This window comes from Ascidia mentula, chromosome 1 (assembly GCF_947561715.1).
Source record: "Ascidia mentula chromosome 1, kaAscMent1.1, whole genome shotgun sequence".
In the NCBI taxonomy this organism is placed as follows: Eukaryota; Metazoa; Chordata; class Ascidiacea; order Phlebobranchia; family Ascidiidae; genus Ascidia; species Ascidia mentula.
Genome location: NC_138566.1, coordinates 12,155,172 through 12,173,660, shown reverse-complemented (window position 1 = coordinate 12,173,660; position 18,489 = coordinate 12,155,172). Strand labels below are relative to the sequence as shown.

The 18,489-nt window shown below is 35.8% G+C and overlaps 3 protein-coding genes across 4 annotated transcripts; 1 reads left to right on the top strand and 2 right to left on the bottom strand.

The window, feature by feature from the left end:
• Positions 1 to 219: 219 nt before the first annotated feature.
• On the bottom strand, positions 220 to 6,835 carry LOC145894615 (nucleobindin-2-like). Of its 2 annotated transcripts, none has more exons than XM_082983238.1 (11): positions 6,689 to 6,835; positions 6,359 to 6,466; positions 5,905 to 6,031; positions 4,660 to 4,766; positions 4,177 to 4,362; positions 3,183 to 3,273; positions 2,167 to 2,225; positions 1,905 to 2,093; positions 1,055 to 1,237; positions 728 to 871; positions 220 to 666 (listed from the first exon to the last, which is right to left on the bottom strand). In XM_082983238.1, exons 1-11 carry the CDS (start codon positions 6,824 to 6,826, stop codon positions 436 to 438), a joined length of 1,563 nt encoding a protein of 520 aa, XP_082839364.1. In that variant the 5' UTR covers positions 6,827 to 6,835; the 3' UTR covers positions 220 to 435. The 2 variants fall into 2 exon arrangements, with proteins under 2 accessions (XP_082839364.1, XP_082839371.1); XM_082983245.1 differs by lacking the exon at positions 3,183 to 3,273 and adding an exon at positions 2,596 to 2,686.
• Positions 6,836 to 10,240: 3,405 nt separating this feature from the next.
• On the top strand, positions 10,241 to 18,036 carry LOC145894171 (NAD(P) transhydrogenase, mitochondrial-like). The gene is made up of 20 exons (XM_082982660.1): positions 10,241 to 10,414; positions 12,083 to 12,312; positions 12,373 to 12,534; positions 12,851 to 12,976; positions 13,032 to 13,169; positions 13,287 to 13,425; positions 13,484 to 13,617; positions 13,672 to 13,839; positions 13,946 to 14,117; positions 14,186 to 14,412; positions 14,471 to 14,665; positions 14,749 to 14,944; positions 15,007 to 15,240; positions 15,298 to 15,458; positions 15,520 to 15,699; positions 15,861 to 16,020; positions 16,160 to 16,241; positions 17,161 to 17,279; positions 17,369 to 17,484; positions 17,539 to 18,036. The coding sequence occupies exons 1-20, from the start codon at positions 10,291 to 10,293 to the stop codon at positions 17,674 to 17,676; spliced, it is 3,201 nt and encodes a 1,066-aa protein (XP_082838786.1). The 5' UTR covers positions 10,241 to 10,290; the 3' UTR covers positions 17,677 to 18,036.
• Positions 18,037 to 18,055: 19 nt separating this feature from the next.
• Positions 18,056 to 18,489, bottom strand: LOC145894179 (uncharacterized). Its single transcript, XM_082982671.1, has 2 exons — positions 18,411 to 18,489; positions 18,056 to 18,349 (listed from the first exon to the last, which is right to left on the bottom strand). Exons 1-2 carry the CDS (start codon positions 18,483 to 18,485, stop codon positions 18,056 to 18,058), a joined length of 369 nt encoding a protein of 122 aa, XP_082838797.1. The 5' UTR covers positions 18,486 to 18,489.

Below are 18,489 nucleotides of genomic sequence, written 5' to 3'. Positions count from 1 at the left end.
CTTGGTTTCGGCCGAATAAATTCGGCAAACCGAACTTTCGGTGCATCCCTAGTTATAAGTGTGGCTTGAGTGAATAAAAGTTGTCGAGCACTGACATACTGTAGGTGCAGCGACTTCATAGGTGATAGGCTATAGTTATAGCGAAAAAACATAGCGATAGACCCACTTCTCCTCAGTTTACAGACTATTTTCACTCAGATCGGACATTAACTGGACTACTTCTACCATTTTGACGTTTTTATTCCATAAATTTTCCTTTGCATAACATTGCACTGCTGCTATCATACCAAAATACAAATATGGCAAATAAAACAAGTGTGACAAGATTTACAACAAAATATCTACGAAAGATAAACTGCCCTCTTTCTTAGCAAAAGCTTCATGGGAACAACTATAACTACTTGAATAGGTCAAAAATCAGGTAGTTTATGTAATTTAGGGAGGCACAGAAGCAGTAGGTGTTGGATCTGAAGACAATGGAATCGAATCAGCAGCTTTGGAGTTGTCATCCGCCGTTTGTTCTTTTACTCCTTCCGAGTTCTGAATTTTTTTCAGATTATCCAAATCTTTATGGGCCTGTTCAACAGCTTTATCTTTTTCTTCGCCAGGTGGCAAATTATCAACCTTTTCTTTTATATTTTGAACAATCTTCTCAGATGCTTCATGCTGTCAAATTAAGGTTATGTAAACAGTCTGCATTTATCTTTGGAACACAAATCGCATTTACCTTTTGAAGTTCCTGCTTCATCTGAAGTATTTCTTTACTTTGTTCCTGTAAATCTTTATGAAGCAATTGCATTTTTTCTTCTTGGTCTTTTATTTCTTGCTCTTTTTGCTGAAGTTGTATTTTTTCACCCTCTTGCAATCCATCCTGTTAAAGCATATACTGTTGTATGGATATCTAACAAGTTTGAGTTACATGCTTTGAAAAGTAATAACAAATCCTTTGTGATAAAAGTATAAATGGAAGTTTGTATGATGGGAAGCTTTATCTTTATTTACAGGAGTTGATAAGTATAGATTAAAAATGGCAAAAGAAAATGAAGTCACACACCTTGGCAGCTTCTCTCCGCTCATTACCAAATTCACGCCTCAAACCACCAAGTTCTTTGGCATGGGCCTTTAAAGCATCAAGTTTCAATTTTAATATATCCTCCTGTTCTTTAATAGTTTCTCTGTATCTATTCATTTCTTCTGCAGTATAAAGTGCATGTTCCATGAGCAATTGATCCAAATTCTGAAAGATGCAACACTAATTAAATGTTACTGCAAAACAACGTAAAGTAGTATTCACACAGTTTAATTTTATGCAAAAAATTTGCTGTACAACATAAATCACTTGACAAGTTGTTTGTATCTGACGTAGCATTAAACATAGGAAAGGGCATAATTTTAAACTTACTAAATACTGATCATTGCAGTGACCAAGCATATTTACAATAAAGACACACATATTACAGAAGATATGATGCTAACGATGTTAACAGCGTTACAATAGTAGATAAACAACATTTCAAATGTCTAGTACAGGGGTGGGCAAATGATTTCACCCACAGACCAAAAATTATCAAAATTATGCATGCAAGGCAATGGTATGTGCAAGTAAAAGTATATACAGGTTTCACACTACAGTTTATAAACTAAACAAAAATGTGTGCTATAACTACATTAGCCTTCAGTGAGACCTGTGAACAGTGTTTGTAAGCGACACTAATTTAAACCAACATCTTGTAAGCCCGATTGAATGAATTAGCAGGCGAATGTCTGGTCTAGTCACATATTTTTGTTTAATGAGTTGACGAAGAAAAAAATATTTGCTACAAACTATTACTGCAAAAAGGGAAACAAAAATAAAAACTAGGCAGGATATACGGTGTGACGGTGTGGTAGTATTCTAAATTAACCTTGTAGGAGTCTTCATCAGGGGCAGCAAACTCAGGGGTTTCAGAATACTGAAGAAATTCATCACGTGAAATAAGACCATCCATGTTCTTGTCAACTTCCTTAACAACATGTTCTCGCATTCTTCTACGCTCCTCCTCCATTTTCAAAAAATCAAATTCTGGATCATCTTCATTGTACACTTTGGAAAGCTGCAATGGCAATTTGAAAAAAAAAACAGTATAACAACTTTTAGGTAACTAGAAATAAAAATAGTTAACATACATCTTTTTCAAATATAGATTCTAGTTCACCATGGTCCAAGTATCCATCCGCATTAATATCTGTAAATAAGTTGCACTTTAGTCTAGCGATATAAGAGCACCATAAAAACACTGAATGTAACACATGTGAAAACTTCATTAACACCGCATGCACAGCACATAAGTTTGTCATGCAGTAAACGGAGTGTGTGGATGTCATGCATTGCAACATGCTTGCTGCAGAAACCATCAACTTACTTATTATAAAACTTTTGCATAAAACACCTTCTGTCTATTTGTCTTGCTCTTGTACAACTATCTATATACTCTACAACTTTCCAAAATGCTTTCTATAACAACACCAAGTAGTTACAACCATGCATTCCTTACTCTCTGTGAGAGATAAAACATGCAGATAATGTAACACCTCAGCTGCCAAACTGGCCCTCACCATGAATATTGAAGAACGTTTTGGGGTTGAAATCTTGCTCATTCAAACCGTCCTCTTCATTCCAAACATCCTCAAGCTGAGCCTTACTGCCCTGTGAATGTTTATTTGTTCAGTCATTTGTGTATAGTTCACATAAATATTCTCCAAAATGCTCTGCATCGCTAAATTAATCCTAAAATTTTGCAAACAATTGTGGGCACTGGATTTAAGTCATTTTAAAAAAATAAAAACAACACCTGTTTTCTTGCAATCTTATGAAAACTGAAATCAGCTCATACAAATTATTCTCTTAAAGTTATTTTTCTTTTGGCTGTATTGAGCGTGTTAGTGGTTGGCTGCAATGTAATGTTGTATGTCATTCAGTAAAATGTTCGTGACTTTTAGGTAGTTTAATGACTGCCAGCTGCATGATTGCTGAAATACAAGTTGCTTGTGCATTTTTCTTGTTTTGCACTTTCATTAAATATAATAAAAATTTGCTGATGAACCATGGTGGGCAAAGCATAAAAATTTCTACACAAACACTTGTATTAGTGCATGGCAACCAATAAATTAGTTCACAGCAAACCGACTTGGCTTAAACTAACCATGTATATAAAAGAAAGTTTTAGGATTAAAATCTTCATCTAACAGTCCATCATCATTTTTCCATACTTCATCGAGTTGCTCTTTGCTACCCTGTTAACCGGTGGTATTTAACACCACAACCACACAAAATATACCTTTCTAATGTTTTAAAGGAGATTTAAATAAAAAAAGCAAAGTCAGCTTCTATTATGCAAAATAGTTCACATAATCTGAGGCAGAACTTTTTCATCTAAATTAGGCAAGATATTTTGGGGTTCTACTTGGTAACAGAAGTAAAAATTATTTGCATTTGTTTTCGATGTTTGTATGTGCCAAATCATTATGCATATAAACATCATTTAACACTACAGTATGAACTTTTTAATTTACCTAAATCAAGGCCGTATGGCCGTAAGCATGCCTTATGGAATGTTAGTATTAGCTGCCGTTTGGGATTGATGTCATGTGTCCTGTTCGAGTCTATGCATATAGAGCAGCTAAGTGCTGCAATCATCATTGGTTTAACAATCACTACAAAAGCGCAGGCAAAAAATAGTTATTATTGTGGCCCAAGCGGCCTGCACTGCAAAAACTTTGGACACCCCTGACATAGGAGAAAAAAGTTAGCACTTACAAATTTGGGAATTGCACTTTTATCTACAATTGTATGTAAATTATGCATTATTGGAAGCTTGGTGCCACCAATATACAGGGTGTTAAGAGTGGCAACAGGCCCTTTAGGAATGTTTATTGGTGCTTGAAATATTTGTGCTTGTATTTCCACCAAAATTTTGCAGTTGTTTTGGTTGAAACATTTTCAGCTGCTATGCTTTACATGATGCAATAATATTTTGTTTGTGAAGTTTGTAGGGTGTGCTAAAAATCTGTGGATTCTGTTATATTATACTATACATGCAATGCTGAAAAATAAGACTTTTCAGCTCAATACAGTTATATATCTTAGCAAACTATAAGCAATACATGAACTCTGTAAAAGTGTGCTTTGCCACCAACCGGATGGTGGATTGTCGATTTCTTGGCCAATTCCTGTTGTTGTTGCAAATATTCTTCCTGAGCTTTCTTGCGATCTTGCTCATCGAGTTTTTGCATTTTTGCTTCACGCCTCAACTCTTTTTCCATTTCATACTTTTTAAATTCTTCATGTCTATCTTTGTCATAGTTTTCCAAATCACTAGTTGCCTGGTGAACAACAATATTTGTACTGCTTAATAATTATAACCACTTCAACAGCTGCACTGATGAGACCTTGCAGGTTAAAACATATAATATAACAGCATTTTTATTTATACTGTGGTAAAATCTGATGACCAAACCAAAATAAAATTACAAAATTAATATTTTATTCTCAGTCATATTAAGGGTGTACAATGTACTTCCAAATGACCAACTAAACAGATGCCAAACTACTAAAATGGTAAGGCCTAAAATATTTGCCCCAGTTCATTTTATAGTTTTACTGTCTATTTAGTTACTTACAGCTTTGATCAAATTGGTCAAATCAGCTGCTTCAAAAGTATGCTTGTTGTTATGGTCTAGATGACTTGCTATCTGATTAAGATATGCAGTTTTCTGGACTCTTCGTCCTTTAAAAAATATTAATTTGCAAAATATTTATCACCATTTTTTTTCAACAAAAAGAACTATATTACATAACACAATTAATTATGTTTGTGTGGGACATAGGCGTCGATTCCTATCTCCAAGAGAAGGCCACCCCAACCTGCAAAATACCCAGGTTAGGCTGCCTACCCTGGATTTGGAAAGTCTCCGTTGTTCTTTAGGCTGATATACCCGCAATGACAACCATTAGCTCGCATCTTGCGATAGGTAAATGTTTTTGTGTTCCACTGTTTAAATTTGTGGCGTGCATTTGTCTAATCGTCACGGATTGGAACGGTTTATTCATTAAAGTGATGTATCGAAGCTTCGGATTTCGGATTTCATCTGCCGAATCAGCGATAATTTTCAATACTATGACAAATGATAGTATTTATCGTGTCTTTTCTGCGTAATTGTGTATCACACAATCTTACAAACTGCGCTTAAACGAACGAGGAATAAACGACGCCTTATGATTAATCAGTGAAGTTACATTTTCGTAATGTAAGTCTTGGCATTTACTGTCGCTGAAGACATATCCTTTAAAAAACGGGAGCATGTAGTGCAGTGATTCCCAACCTTTTTGTGGTCGCGTATCACTTGGAGGTAAAACAATTTCGACGCGTACCACCTAGTTGAGTGTTACAAAGTAACAAGAGATTGATGTAGCAAACATTTTTAGATTACTTGCGATTTTTTAAATTCGAACTATATCCACTAATTACGGAAAAATGCTCGCATACCACCTGGAATGCCGTTGCGTGGATTGGTACGCGTACCACCGGTTGGGAAACACTGCTGGAGTGCTTGATATTATTGTTTTGCTCACGCCCGGTACTACATCGGTAATACATTTGGAAACTACCAACGACGGCCAATACAACATTAAAAAACAAACACGAATAGCTTTTGACGATCTGACGATAACGTAAGATATTTTTAGCCGAACCAAATTTAGACGATTCGGTTCATCACTAAAAAGCACTAAGCCCGTAAATTGACTCGGCACTCGCAGGACCAGTCCAATACGAACACGTGTGAGAACCTATGGGCCGAATAATGATTTTACTTGGCCTAACCTGGAAACTTTAAAAATCGACGCCTATGGTGTGGGAAAAAAACCTTTTTCTTGATCCACTTTAGCATGAATAATTTTTCGTAACCGATTAATTTCCTCTTTTTTTAATTCATTAAGTTTCTCCCTGATCGAAAACGGCATCTTGTTGATTTCATCACTAAGCCTTCCCTCCTGAAAGCATGGTTAACGAAAATGACTTTTTTAGTTAACAAAAAAATAATATAGCAGCCTGTCTGATAGTATATGTAATCTGATGAAAATATACATAGATTTACATGTGTGTTTGATCATCTGTGCATACATGCATGTTTATATGTAATTATATGAGTAAAGATTTATTGATTAGTAGCATAAATAATATGCTGAATAATGAATTGTTATTAATTACAAGTTATGATTTTAATCATGATAACTATTTGTCGTTATTTCACAGCCCAGAATAATTGTAACTTTGTAAGTGGGCAAAATGTGGGTAATAAAATTAAAACAATATATTACCCGAATATCATTGAAGTCAGCATTTTCCATTTTTTTCTTGAACTCTTCATCACTTTCTAACAGTTTGACAACCTTTTGCAAATACTGATCATAGTATAATCCAGTGTTCTGCATAGAAATATATTTTCTGGTTAGTGCACAAAACCTGGGTTCACAAGTTCTTAATACATAACAAGATGCAAAACCACCAACCAGTGTACATGTACTACTTAGTTGTTTTTAGAATGGTGACAGTCAAGAAATCCCCCAGAAAAATGACGGTCAAGAAAATCCCAAAACCCATAATAAAGTGTACAACAAGTGCAAATTGTACAAAAATGTGCATTTTACCAAATTCTCTGCTTCTTGTTGTGAAATTTCTTTGTCTCCTATGTTAATTTCTTCAGGTGGTGGTGGTGTTTTGGTAGGTGCAGGAGCACCACAACTAAAGCTAACTAATATACAAAAAAACACAGTTCTTCTAATCATTGTGTATGGAAGTCTGTTAAACAAATACAGTCAATCATGACCTAAACATTTACTAACAAATAAAATCTGGTTTTAAACAATATTGGAGTAAACTGAGCGAAGTTGGCACCATCAGGTAAGACCCTTGAAACATTTTGTTGATTTATTAAATAAATAGAGCTACCGTTAATATGAAATTGTGCCATATTGTTTACATTGTTTCATTACACTGACCTCATTCAAAAACAGTTTAATTTAAATGTTTGTGACGATATGCAGTTTCAATGTTTACAAACTAAACAACCAACAACAAAAACAGCAGTGATATAATTTTGTTTAAAACAGTTTTAGAAATTTTTGAACATTATAGGTAACAACATAAAATCACAAGGTGATTTGTTTCAAATTGTTATGTTAGAGATTGCAGTAAACCAAAAAAATGTGACAGATGTGACAATTTATTTTCATATCCACATTTATACCCACATGTGTTTTGGTTTTATCGTTAACTATCTGCCATTATCGCAACTACTTATTGTTTAGACGAAGTAGTAAGCGTGTCTGCGTGTGTGCCAGTGCAAACCGAAAGAGTGGCATTCACACCCTCAGCTCAAAAATTCACGACATTAGTTTTTCATTGCAGGCCAAAAGTAAATCAATAACTAATGATGGCAACACAGAGAGTTTTGTCCACAAAATCACATGCACTGTACTATACCAACTACTACCAATGCTGATGGACTAAGAAAAACGTCAGCCAAAACATTTACTGCCGGGTACGTCAGACTTACTTCCCACGCTTAGCCGAAGGGCAAAACACGACACGAATCTATCCGTGATCAGTGGACCATGGTTCAGAGTTTCTCAATTTGTTCTGTGGCCCACATTCAGATTCGCCCGTATCTGATATACCAACAGCGAATACATATGTATGGGTACAATTCGTCTGAATCAACACATTGCTTTCTTTACCAACACGTTGCTTACTTAATTAACATGTTGCTTATTAAGAAACGTGTAAATTGGCAGCAGAAAGATTTAAATTCGCAAGTTGCTAATTTAAGTAACATGTTGATTAAATAAGCAACATGTTCAAAGTCACGTTGGTAGAAGGCGATGGTGGTCGGCCAAAAGGGTCAAAACCCCTGCAAAACAACACATTGCCTCAATAACGATCATGTTGCTTATTTAAGGAACTTGTTTATTCTAATCCTTCTGGTGCGCTTTGACACGTTAAGTAACCTTTACCCTGGCGGGAAATTGAACATTATTTAGCAGTTTTAGAAGACCAAACCGCATGTTTTATAGGGCTTCTCCAAAATACGCGAACCACGCAAACCCACATCCTTGTTCTTGTATCAAATGATCCCAACAGTTGCACAACAACACGCGACTGACCAGGCGGAGCGGCCGTTGAGAACCACTGCTTTAGAATGTCGGTTATTTATGGTACAAGTGGAACTTGTTATTGTTGGACATCGCAACTGCCCCCAGGGAATTTGAGTGTAAAAATAAATCAATGGCTTTGCTGTTTCCGTTAAAGGGTTAAGACTAACGAAGAAATGAATTTCGCTTTGAATTCTTTTACGATGTTGTTTTACAGCTTCGACAATAGCACAAAGTGTATCATTTCTATGACAGATTTTTCGAAGGTCAGGAAGAAAATAACAACAAGGTAGTGAATGCCGGACTACAGCGTTTTACCTTGATGACGCAAAAACATACTACTTTGTCATTGCTGTTCTATTCAAAACATGCTGTTATGATTTACTGTATTGTTTATGGTGTCATAATGACATTTATCTTAAACTTGTTTCGTGAGTATAGAATTGAAGTTTCACCCAATTAACCGTAATCACTCATGCGCCACAATATTGGACATGCCTGGTCTTCCTTAACTCACACTCACATACACGTCCCTAATCAGAAGGTCAATCAAACGGGTGCTAATTAAGTGGTAATGAGTTTTTTGAGTTTGTGAATATTTTCGCATATTGAACTAAAATTTCAGTCCACCGCAACCTACCGCTAAATTGTCGGGTTTTATAGTTTTGGTTTGAGTTTTTTATTTTGCTTTGGTAATTTTTTGTGCCTACGTTGCGCCAAATTTTACAAACTTTGTTGAAATAGTATCATTTCTCTTCATCAATTTTAAGAAATATTGTCTTTGTACCTTATTAATTTTTGTAATGATCCTTTTGTTTTTAAACAAGATTAGCATGTGATATAGGGGGGAGCTTTGAATACTGCAGTTGCAGTGTACCAGACCTAGCACCTATAGGCTTTATCCAGTGCAATTAATTCCAGCGGCAATGTTAAGTGGTCAAAACCAAAGACTGTCTGTATTGCACAAGGGCCTTAAATCCGCTGGTGTAGTGCCAGATTGAAAAAATGTCATGCATGGTGGATTTTGTGAAAATTTACGGATAATTTGCAATTGCATTAACCTACAAAAAATGTTGCGATCACCTGTGCTTTATCCATGCAATTAACAATTGTTGAAAAAAATCGTTCATGCTAATAACAAATTTTTCAGTCTGGGTACAGTGTATATGAGCTGCAGCATTTTTAACAAGCGGATTCCTTTAGTCACAAAAAGTTGCCAGTTAAAAAAAATTATGTTGTGGCATCTATGATCATGCCTTTACAGACTAATCCGCTTGATTGCATATCCAATTTGCCAAGCTTTTTTTGTGATTATTCAGGAGTACTATCAATAGTACATGTAGTTAACAGTGGTGCAAATTAATACTTTCCCAGAAAATAGAACATGGTCAAAATGCCAAAACTCTGGGTTGCATAAATATCTTTTCTCCCTTATGTAATCTTATATGCTATGGTGCGATGCCAATGACACATACATTAAAGGAGCTTGTGAAATTTTGTTTGCTGGTGATTGTGACTTTATTCTCTATGTAATGTGGGCAAACGATTAAATCACAAAAGTACAATGAAAGGGTTCCCGTTGTTTGAAAACAATTAAAGAACATTGGTGTTAGTGCTTACACTACATGTCATCAGATTTGTGCAAGTGGAAAACAAGTAAAAGCAATGTCTGTTTTCATAGGCATATCAAGTGAAATATTTTTGCATGTTTCGTTAGCTAAACAATCTGAACTGTAATTTTTTTTGTCAAAACCCTGTGAAAACCAGAAACCTTCTCTTACGTTGACCTAAAAACCGCAAGCGGTTTTCTAGTGGGAAGTCAATTAGTTTAGTTGTTGAGCACGTTGCCAATATTACATTTAATATAGATTAACCGGTGTGTAATTAACTGGATTCATCTATATGTACAACCCTGATAATGTTAAAAGGATGTTATATTAAGATTTAACACAGATAAATAAATATTTTTCTTAATCTTTAAAATAAAAAATATCTGCACCTTCTTTTGGCATGTTTTTATTGAATCCTTACCATATGTTATCATCAAATTTATTTTTTATGTTTTTAGGCTTCAATGTAATCTAAAAATAATTTTTAGAATGGCAAGTTCATTTTTGAGGTTCTCATTCAGTAAAAATGGGCATTTGTTGGATCAGACTAGTAACTTCAAGAGAATATTTACAAAAAGAAGTTTCAGGAATGTCCAACCATTTCTCCAAAAAGGTATATGATTGAAGTGGTCACATAGCTCAGTTTGTAGAGAGTTGTGCCTGGTTAGCCCGGGGTTGTGAGTTCAAACCTCACAGGCAGCATTTTTTAGATCTTGCTTGTTGGGTAAAAATGGCTGATCCAGCTAGGCTACAATGCCAGGGTTGCGAAGCCTGTAAACCTAATGCTAATTTTAATATATACACATAAGTTATGTTCAAGGCATATCCAGGATAGGGGGTCCAGACCTACTCCCATTTTGTTAAATATTTTTGTCTGTGCCAGAAACTTTCTTTACCGTTCACCTAAAAACCACATCCTTGACTACATAAACACACATTTAATCATGTTTTTGATTACAAATATATTTAAGACATTTCTTCAAGTAATAGTAATAAAAGTAAGGCACAAGTGCTGCAACAAAAACTCACATGTTGAATATACATTACACAGTTGCGCAGTCCGTCGCTTATATGACGATTCGCGCTAACATTGACGTTTGTATTTTGTGATACTTAGCCACAATTAAACTTAATTACCAAATCGGCTAATTTACAAACACTTTTTGCCCCCCCCAGGGTTCGAATTAGCGGTAAAAAACGTACCATGAAAACGTTACTTGTAACCTAAATTCCAATACTTAAATTTTGCTTAAAGGGTTCGAATTAGCAGTTCGCAAATTTCGCAAATTGCGAGAGGTTTTTGGAGTTATTGCGACCCGTTTTTGAGATTATTGCGACACGCAGCAGATTATAAGGCGCCGCATCCTTCTTTATCTATTCATTCGTACACGCAACAAGCTCTGATGCAAATAACGTTGTTAACCAAGTCAATAAAATGATGGCTATGCATGACGAAACAAATATTTGGTTAACGAGTTTAAAACCGCAGGTTTTAAGCGTAATGCACAATCGCGTACGAAGCAAACTTTATGTATTGGAATTTAGGTTGTACCGTTTTTGCGATACGTTTTTTTTACCGCTAATTCGAACTCTGCGACGAAACATGAAGCAGATCATAAGGCGCCGAATTCTTCTTTATCTATACATTTGTACACGTAACAGGCGCTGATGCAAACAACGTTGTTAACTTTTCTTGGCAATGTCACCGACTATTTACTTTTAATCCTTATATTTTGTCAATCCTCTATTGCACAATAAATACTTACGGAAGTCAATGAAACGATAGCGAAGTATTACGGAACAAATATTGAGTCAATGAGTTTAAAACAGTAGGTTTCAAGCGTAATGCACAATAAGCAAAATAAGTATAGGAATTTCGGTTGTAACGTTTTTGCCATAGGTTGTTTCCCTCTAATTCGAACCCTGGCTTAGTACGCGATTGTGTATTACGCTAAAAACCTACTGTTTTAAACTCGTTGACTCAATATTTGTTTCGTAATACATCGCCATCATATCATTTTTAAGTATTTATTGCGACTTCAGTAAGTATTTATTGTGCAATACAGGCTTGACAAAATACGAGGTTTGAAAGAAAATAGTCGTTGACATTGCCAAGAAAGGTTAACAGTGTTGTTTTTATCAGCGCTTGTTGCGTGTACGAATGATTAGATATGATGCCTCATGGTTTCTATTTTTGTTGTTTTCTTTTTTGTTCAACGACTTTATTAAGTACATTTGTGTACAACTAAACTTGAATACATTTTTTTGTATGCATGTGCAGGAAAACCATACAAGAATATAAATGTTGGTGTGCCAAAAGAAGTGTTTGAAAATGAAAAAAGGGTAGCTTTAACCCCAGCTGGTGTAAAGATTCTTTCGAAAATTGGTTACAATGTAAACATTGAAAGTGGAGCGGGAAATTCTGCTGAATTTTCTGATGCCATGTACCAAGAATGTGGAGCGACAATAACGAACAAAACAAATGCAATAGCTTCTGACATTGTGTTAAAAGTATGTTCTCAAATGTGTATGCATTTTTTTCCAAACTTATTTTGCTGTATTTTGTAACAGGTGCGATTGCCATTATCTGAGGAAATAGAAATGATGAAATCTGAAAGTACATTGTTCAGTTACATTTATCCTGCACAAAACCCAACACTACTTAAAACATTATCAAAAAAGCATTTGACTGTTTTTGCAATGGATCAAGTGCCAAGAGTAACAATTGCACAGGTATTACTTAATGCACATTGTTAAACACTAATAATGTATTAAAATCCAAACACAGCGATCTTCAGACAGCTCAGATCGATTTATTTAGAGAAAAAAAAAATATATATATATTTTTCTCTAAATAAATCGATCTGAGCTGTCTGAAGATCGCTGTGTTTGGATTTTAATACATTATTATTGATACGGTGTGCGATCGACAGCCTGCCAGGGGCCTTTGGTTTTTTTGATCCAGATTTGATTTACTAATCACATTGTTAAACACTAGTGGTTTAAATTGAGCACTGTGTTGTAGGCTTGATTATATGTTATGTTTTAGTCTTTTGATGCACTTAGCTCCATGGCAAATATTGCTGGGTACAAGTCTGTGATTTTGGCTGCAAACGAATTTGGTAGATTCTTCACAGGACAGATAACAGCTGCAGGCAAAGTTCCCCCTGCCAAGGTTTACACATTATTGCTAAGTTTTATTAATACTGTCTAATGTTTGCAATGTTAAGATTTTAGTTATTGGTGGTGGTGTGGCTGGTTTAGCTGCTGCCGGAACTGCAAAGTCAATGGGAGCCATTGTACGGGGGTTTGATACAAGAGATGCAGCACTGGAACAGTTTAAATCACTTGGTGCAGAACCTTTAAAGGTATTGTAGCTGTTTAAAATTGATTTCACAGTCTTTTGATGTGTGTATTTTGTTGAATATGAGCTTGTTGTGTTATACAAAATGTTTACTTGGAAGACCTATTAAGTGTTGTATCAGGTTGATATTGAGGAATCTGGGGAAGGTGGGGGTGGATATGCAAAAGAAATGTCAAAGGAGTTTATAGAAGCAGAAATGGCCTTGTTTGCTGAGCAAGCAAAAGATGTCGATATTATCATAACAACAGCTCTTATCCCTGGTAAGTATCATAAACACAAAAAAGCTGCTTACATGTGCAAATGTTAATTTTCGTCCAGGTAAACCAGCTCCTAAATTAATCACAAAGGCAATGGTTGAGTCAATGAAAAGTGGGTCGGTTATTGTTGATCTTGCTGCTGAAGCAGGTGGAAATTGTGAAGTAGCTAAACCTGGGGAAATTTACAAACACAATGTATGTTTTTATCAAGATATCGTATGATGCAGTTAACCTTTCACCTTTTTTCAGGATGTTACTATTATTGGTTTTACTGATCTTCCAAGTCGCTTGCCAACTCAATCCTCGACTTTGTATTCAAATAACATGGTGAAATTAATTAAAGCAATGAGTCCTAATCCTGATGTGTTTGACTATGTGTACAAGGATGACTATGCATATGGAAATATTGATCATGTTGTAAGTAATATTTAATTTACTGTACTTTTTCTGATGGAATATGACATGAAAATTTAATGTGGGTACATGCATTAGTACTGGTATCACAATAAGGTTAAAACTTTAGGTCCGTGGCTCATGTGTTGTCCATGAAGGAAAACTTGCCTTTCCAAGTCCACCACCGCAAAATATTCCTCAAGCTGCAGCCCCACCGGTCAAAACAAAGCAAGAGGTTGAGGAAGTCGCTGTGTCACCATTTAATGCAAAGTTTAAAGAAGCAGGCCTTTTTACCACAACTGGTAAATAACAAATAAATGTGTGCATAATAAATGTAACACAAGCAATTTTACAAGGTCAAGTGTTATAGGTTTGGGTGGTTTGGTCGGCCTTGGAATACTTTCCCCGAATCCTGCAGTTACACAAATGATCACTACCTGTGGTGTGAGCATTATTGTTGGTTACCACACTGTATGGGGTGTAGCCCCCGCATTACACTCTCCTCTTATGTCTGTAACAAATGCTATATCAGGACTGACAGCAGCTGGAGGCTTATGTTTAATGGGAGGTGGTCTGTATCCACAAACTACAGCACAAGTTCGTAACATCCAACTACTCTTAATTCCCATGTTATGAAACTGTTTGACAATTTCAGGTTCTTGCTCTTGCATCAACATTTATTTCATCAATCAACATTTTGGGAGGTTTTCTTGTTACACAAAGGATGTTGGACATGTTTAAAAGACCGGAAGATCCCCCAGAGCACAACTATCTTTATGCAATCCCAGCGGCTGCTTACTTGGGAGCCTATTTGCTTGGCTCAATCAGTGGTGCATCAGATCTTCACCAGGTGCTATGATTTCTAGGCTTGCATTTTTGATTAAAAATTTTTTTTATTTTTTTTTGCATCTTAAATTTTTTTATATTTTGCAGATGATGTATTTTGCATCTGGTTTATGTTGTGTGGGTGCTCTTGGTGGTCTCTCAAAGCAGACAACAGCTCGTGCTGGAAATGCATTGGGAATTATTGGTGTATCAGGTGGAATTGCAGCTACATTGGGCTGCATTGCTCCTTCAACCGATCTGCTTACCCAGATGTTGGCTGCAATGACCATGGGCGGAGTTGTAGGTTTGTATTTTTTTATGTTGTAATTTGCAAAACATAATTCAATACATTTAAATTTGAAAAAGGTTTGACAATTGCGAAAAAAATCGAAATCACTTCTCTCCCCCAACTGGTAGCAGCATTCCACAGCTTGGTTGGTCTCGCTGCTGTGATGACCTGCATTGCTGAATACATGATTGAATACCCCCATTTGGCAGAAAGTGATATGGGAAATATGATCAAGTTTGTTGCATACCTTGGAACATATATTGGAGGTGTAACATTTACTGGTTCTTTAGTTGCCTATGGAAAGTTGCAAGGTCAGTTTGCAATTTGTGAGGATTTCAACAATTCAGTAATTTTGTTGTAAATTTTAGGCGTTCTAAACTCTGCTCCACTAATTCTTCCTGCTCGACATTTGTTAAATGCTGGGCTGCTGACAGGAAGTTTTCTTCCTATGGTACCATTTATGTTGGACAACTCCTACTCAACTGGTCTTACTTGCCTTGGGTCCACAGCACTATTATCTACCATTATGGTTTGTTGTGGTGTTTTGGTATGCACCATAGTTTGGCTTATAAACCAGACTTACTTTGTAGGGTGTCACCTTAACAGCAGCAATTGGTGGTGCAGACATGCCCGTTGTTATTACTGTTCTCAACAGTTACTCTGGCTGGGCATTATGTGCTGAAGGGTTTCTTCTAAATAACAACTTGCTGACAATTGTGGGCGCATTGATTGGTTCATCTGGTGCCATTCTTTCTTATATTATGTGTGTGGTACGTCAAATAGGTTTTGTTTACTGATTCACCAACAACTTGTAAGACAACATTTTGCTAATTACAGGTACAGTGGTAAGTTGATAAAATGATTTTAAGGGTAATGCTAAACAGCAAATACTTTTGTTTTTATAAAAAATATGTTTTATAAATATTTGTAGGCGATGAACAGGTCACTGGCAAATGTTATTCTTGGTGGTTATGGTACAAGCACAACCGGAGGTGGAAAACCAATGGAAATAACTGGCACCCATACAGAAGTCAACGTGGAAGAAACTGTTGAAATGATAAAGGATGCTGAAAACATCATAATAGTCCCTGGTATACAGTTCAGTGTGTATGTGTGCAAGATCTTCATGGTGTCCTAAAATTAATTTTTCACCCCAATGGAACATATTTTACATAAAATATTAGTCTTGTATTAGACCTTGCATATGCGACCATTTCAGTTTTGTTACAGGTTATGGCTTATGTGTTGCCAAAGCGCAATACCCAATCGCAGACATGGTTAGCATCCTAAAAAAAGCAGGAAAAAACGTTAGGTATGATGTCTAAAAATGTTTTTTAGTTTTTATAAACCAGTCTGGGTGTGGTGACGCTTTTGGGGTTTGCAACCAGTGGATCCCAGAAAGTTTTTTTTTTTAAATACTATTACTTGATCCCGAAACCGCTTGTGACACAACAATCTTTCACAGTTCACATACATATTGTGCACAATGTATTTTCCAGCAAAGTAATTGCCAAAGCGGGTTCTATAAAAATGGGATATTATCTCGTTTTAGAAAAAAACGGGTGAATATGTTTATTAAGCCTTTGGGCAACAAGTGCATGAGAACGAAGTTAAGTGAGAAGTTTGGGTTAAATTTATGCTTTGGGAATTCGTTGTTAACTTGAATAACTTTGTCTAGACATTTGGTGGTAAAGATCTTCATATAGTCCCCACAAAGCTGCACTAAAAAGACCTAATAGGTTGAAACAGTGGCCCTATATGCACCTCAATTAAATAACTTTGCACAGTTTCGCAGACAAAAAAGCTTGGGAAACTCTTTACCACACAGTTTGAAATAGCTATCTTCGATTAGTAAAGTAACATAGCAAAGATTCACTGCTGTGTTTTTATTGACTTGTAAACAATAATAATTTGCAATAAGTAACATAGCAAAGATTCACTGCTGTGTTTTTATTGACTTGTAAACAATAATAATTTGCAATATGACATGTTTACCATGGCTTTTATTGGTCAGAGTACAAAAAAGGTTAGAAACCACTAATATGGACAATTCAGATGTTTTTTTATTTTCGTATACATGTACATAAGCTAATAACAATTGATCAATCTCAGTGTGTTTAACTGTTAGTATTTTTCTGCATACATTTTTAACTTAACTATTTTGGCGCATTTAATGACAGATAAGTGACATTAAAATGAGTCTAATAGTAATGGAAAGTTGTATTTTACAGATTTGGAATTCACCCTGTTGCAGGTCGTATGCCAGGACAGCTAAATGTTCTTCTAGCTGAAGCTGGTGTTCCTTATGATGTGGTACTTGAAATGGACGAAATAAATGATGATTTTCCAGGTAGGAATTTGGAACAATAAATGTTTTAGTGATTGGAAAAAGGGCAAAGTTTTGGTGAACTTGAATTATATTCTGATTCATATTTTCAGAGACTGAATTAGTTTTGGTTATTGGAGCAAATGACACTGTAAACTCAGCAGCCCAGGAAGATCCCAACTCCATCATTGCTGGAATGCCCGTCTTAGAAGTCTGGAAATCCAAGCAGGTAATGATTCATGGAAGGTATAATTTTGCAAGCAAAGCTAACAAACTTGTTTAGGTCGTTGTTATGAAACGTTCTCTGGGTGTTGGATATGCTGCGGTGGATAATCCAGTATTTTACAAGACCAACACCGCCATGTTGTTGGGTGATGCAAAGAAGACATGTGATGCTTTACATGTTGGTCTTTCATCATGAACATGATCATGTTACTTTGGTTTGTTTGTTGTGTGCCTTAGTCTTATAACCCACTGTTTCTACAATGTGGTTTTTGAAATTGTGTCTCATTCTGTCATAAATACTATTTCTACCCTTTTTATTTGGCCAATAATGAACTTGCAATTGTTTTATATTCACTTGACAAAGACTTCTATTCCTTTTTTGCCAAGCTTTCTTTACATTTAGCAAACCGGTTATAGTCCTCCTTACAAAAGTGTGTGACATGTGATGAATATTTTATCTTCACATGTTTTATTTTACAACTTCATCGTGTTGTGACACCAGTTTTTAGACCAATTGTTGAACTTGAGAAAAGAATGAAATAAATACTAAACTATATGTTCAATTTTCCTTCCAGTCATGAAAGTCCCACATTGTTAAAATGTCCACAGTTCACACATGAGCAGTTGTAAATACTCGGGGGAACAATTTCATGTTTGTCCTTTTCAGTGCATGTGGGAGGTTGAATTTCGATTTGTGTAGAAGTGTCAGAGTTTGTTGTCGAAACTGTCATCACAGTGTCTTGCACGTTTCGCGTCCAAGTTGAGATCCCCATGTTAAGTTGCCCGAAACGTTCATAGTTGGTAGGAAAATACTGCAGTTCGTCTTCCGGATCTGAAAACAAGTTGAACACCTCTGTTGCTTCTTCATCCTGCCAAAGACACTGCATATTAACAGTTGGACCAATCCAACATTGCACACAACATTTTTACCAGGTTGCCTTTCATGCTAAACACAGATACAATAGTAGGAAGCGCCGGTGAACCATTGTTAGAAAAACTTGTCATGATA

Bases quoted from the DNA above. Each gene is read 5' to 3' on its own strand.
- LOC145894615 (XM_082983238.1), bottom strand. From the start codon at position 6,826: ATGATTAGAAGAACTGTGTTTTTTTGTATATTAGTTAGCTTTAGTTGT. The intron at 2,094-2,166 runs GTATGTTAACTA...TTGCCATTGCAG, and splicing joins AATCTATATTTGAAAAAGAT to CTTTCCAAAGTGTACAATGA. The intron at 667-727 runs GTAAATGCGATT...TTAATTTGACAG, and splicing joins TGAAGCAGGAACTTCAAAAG to CATGAAGCATCTGAGAAGAT.
- LOC145894171 (XM_082982660.1), top strand. From the start codon at position 10,291: ATGGCAAGTTCATTTTTGAGGTTCTCATTCAGTAAAAATGGGCATTTG. The intron at 13,618-13,671 runs GTATGTTTTTAT...ACCTTTTTTCAG, and splicing joins GGGAAATTTACAAACACAAT to GATGTTACTATTATTGGTTT. The intron at 14,945-15,006 runs GTTTGTATTTTT...AATTTGAAAAAG, and splicing joins GACCATGGGCGGAGTTGTAG to GTTTGACAATTGCGAAAAAA.
- LOC145894179 (XM_082982671.1), bottom strand. From the start codon at position 18,485: ATGACAAGTTTTTCTAACAATGGTTCACCGGCGCTTCCTACTATTGTA. The intron at 18,350-18,410 runs GTAAAAATGTTG...TGTCTTTGGCAG, and splicing joins TTAGCATGAAAGGCAACCTG to GATGAAGAAGCAACAGAGGT.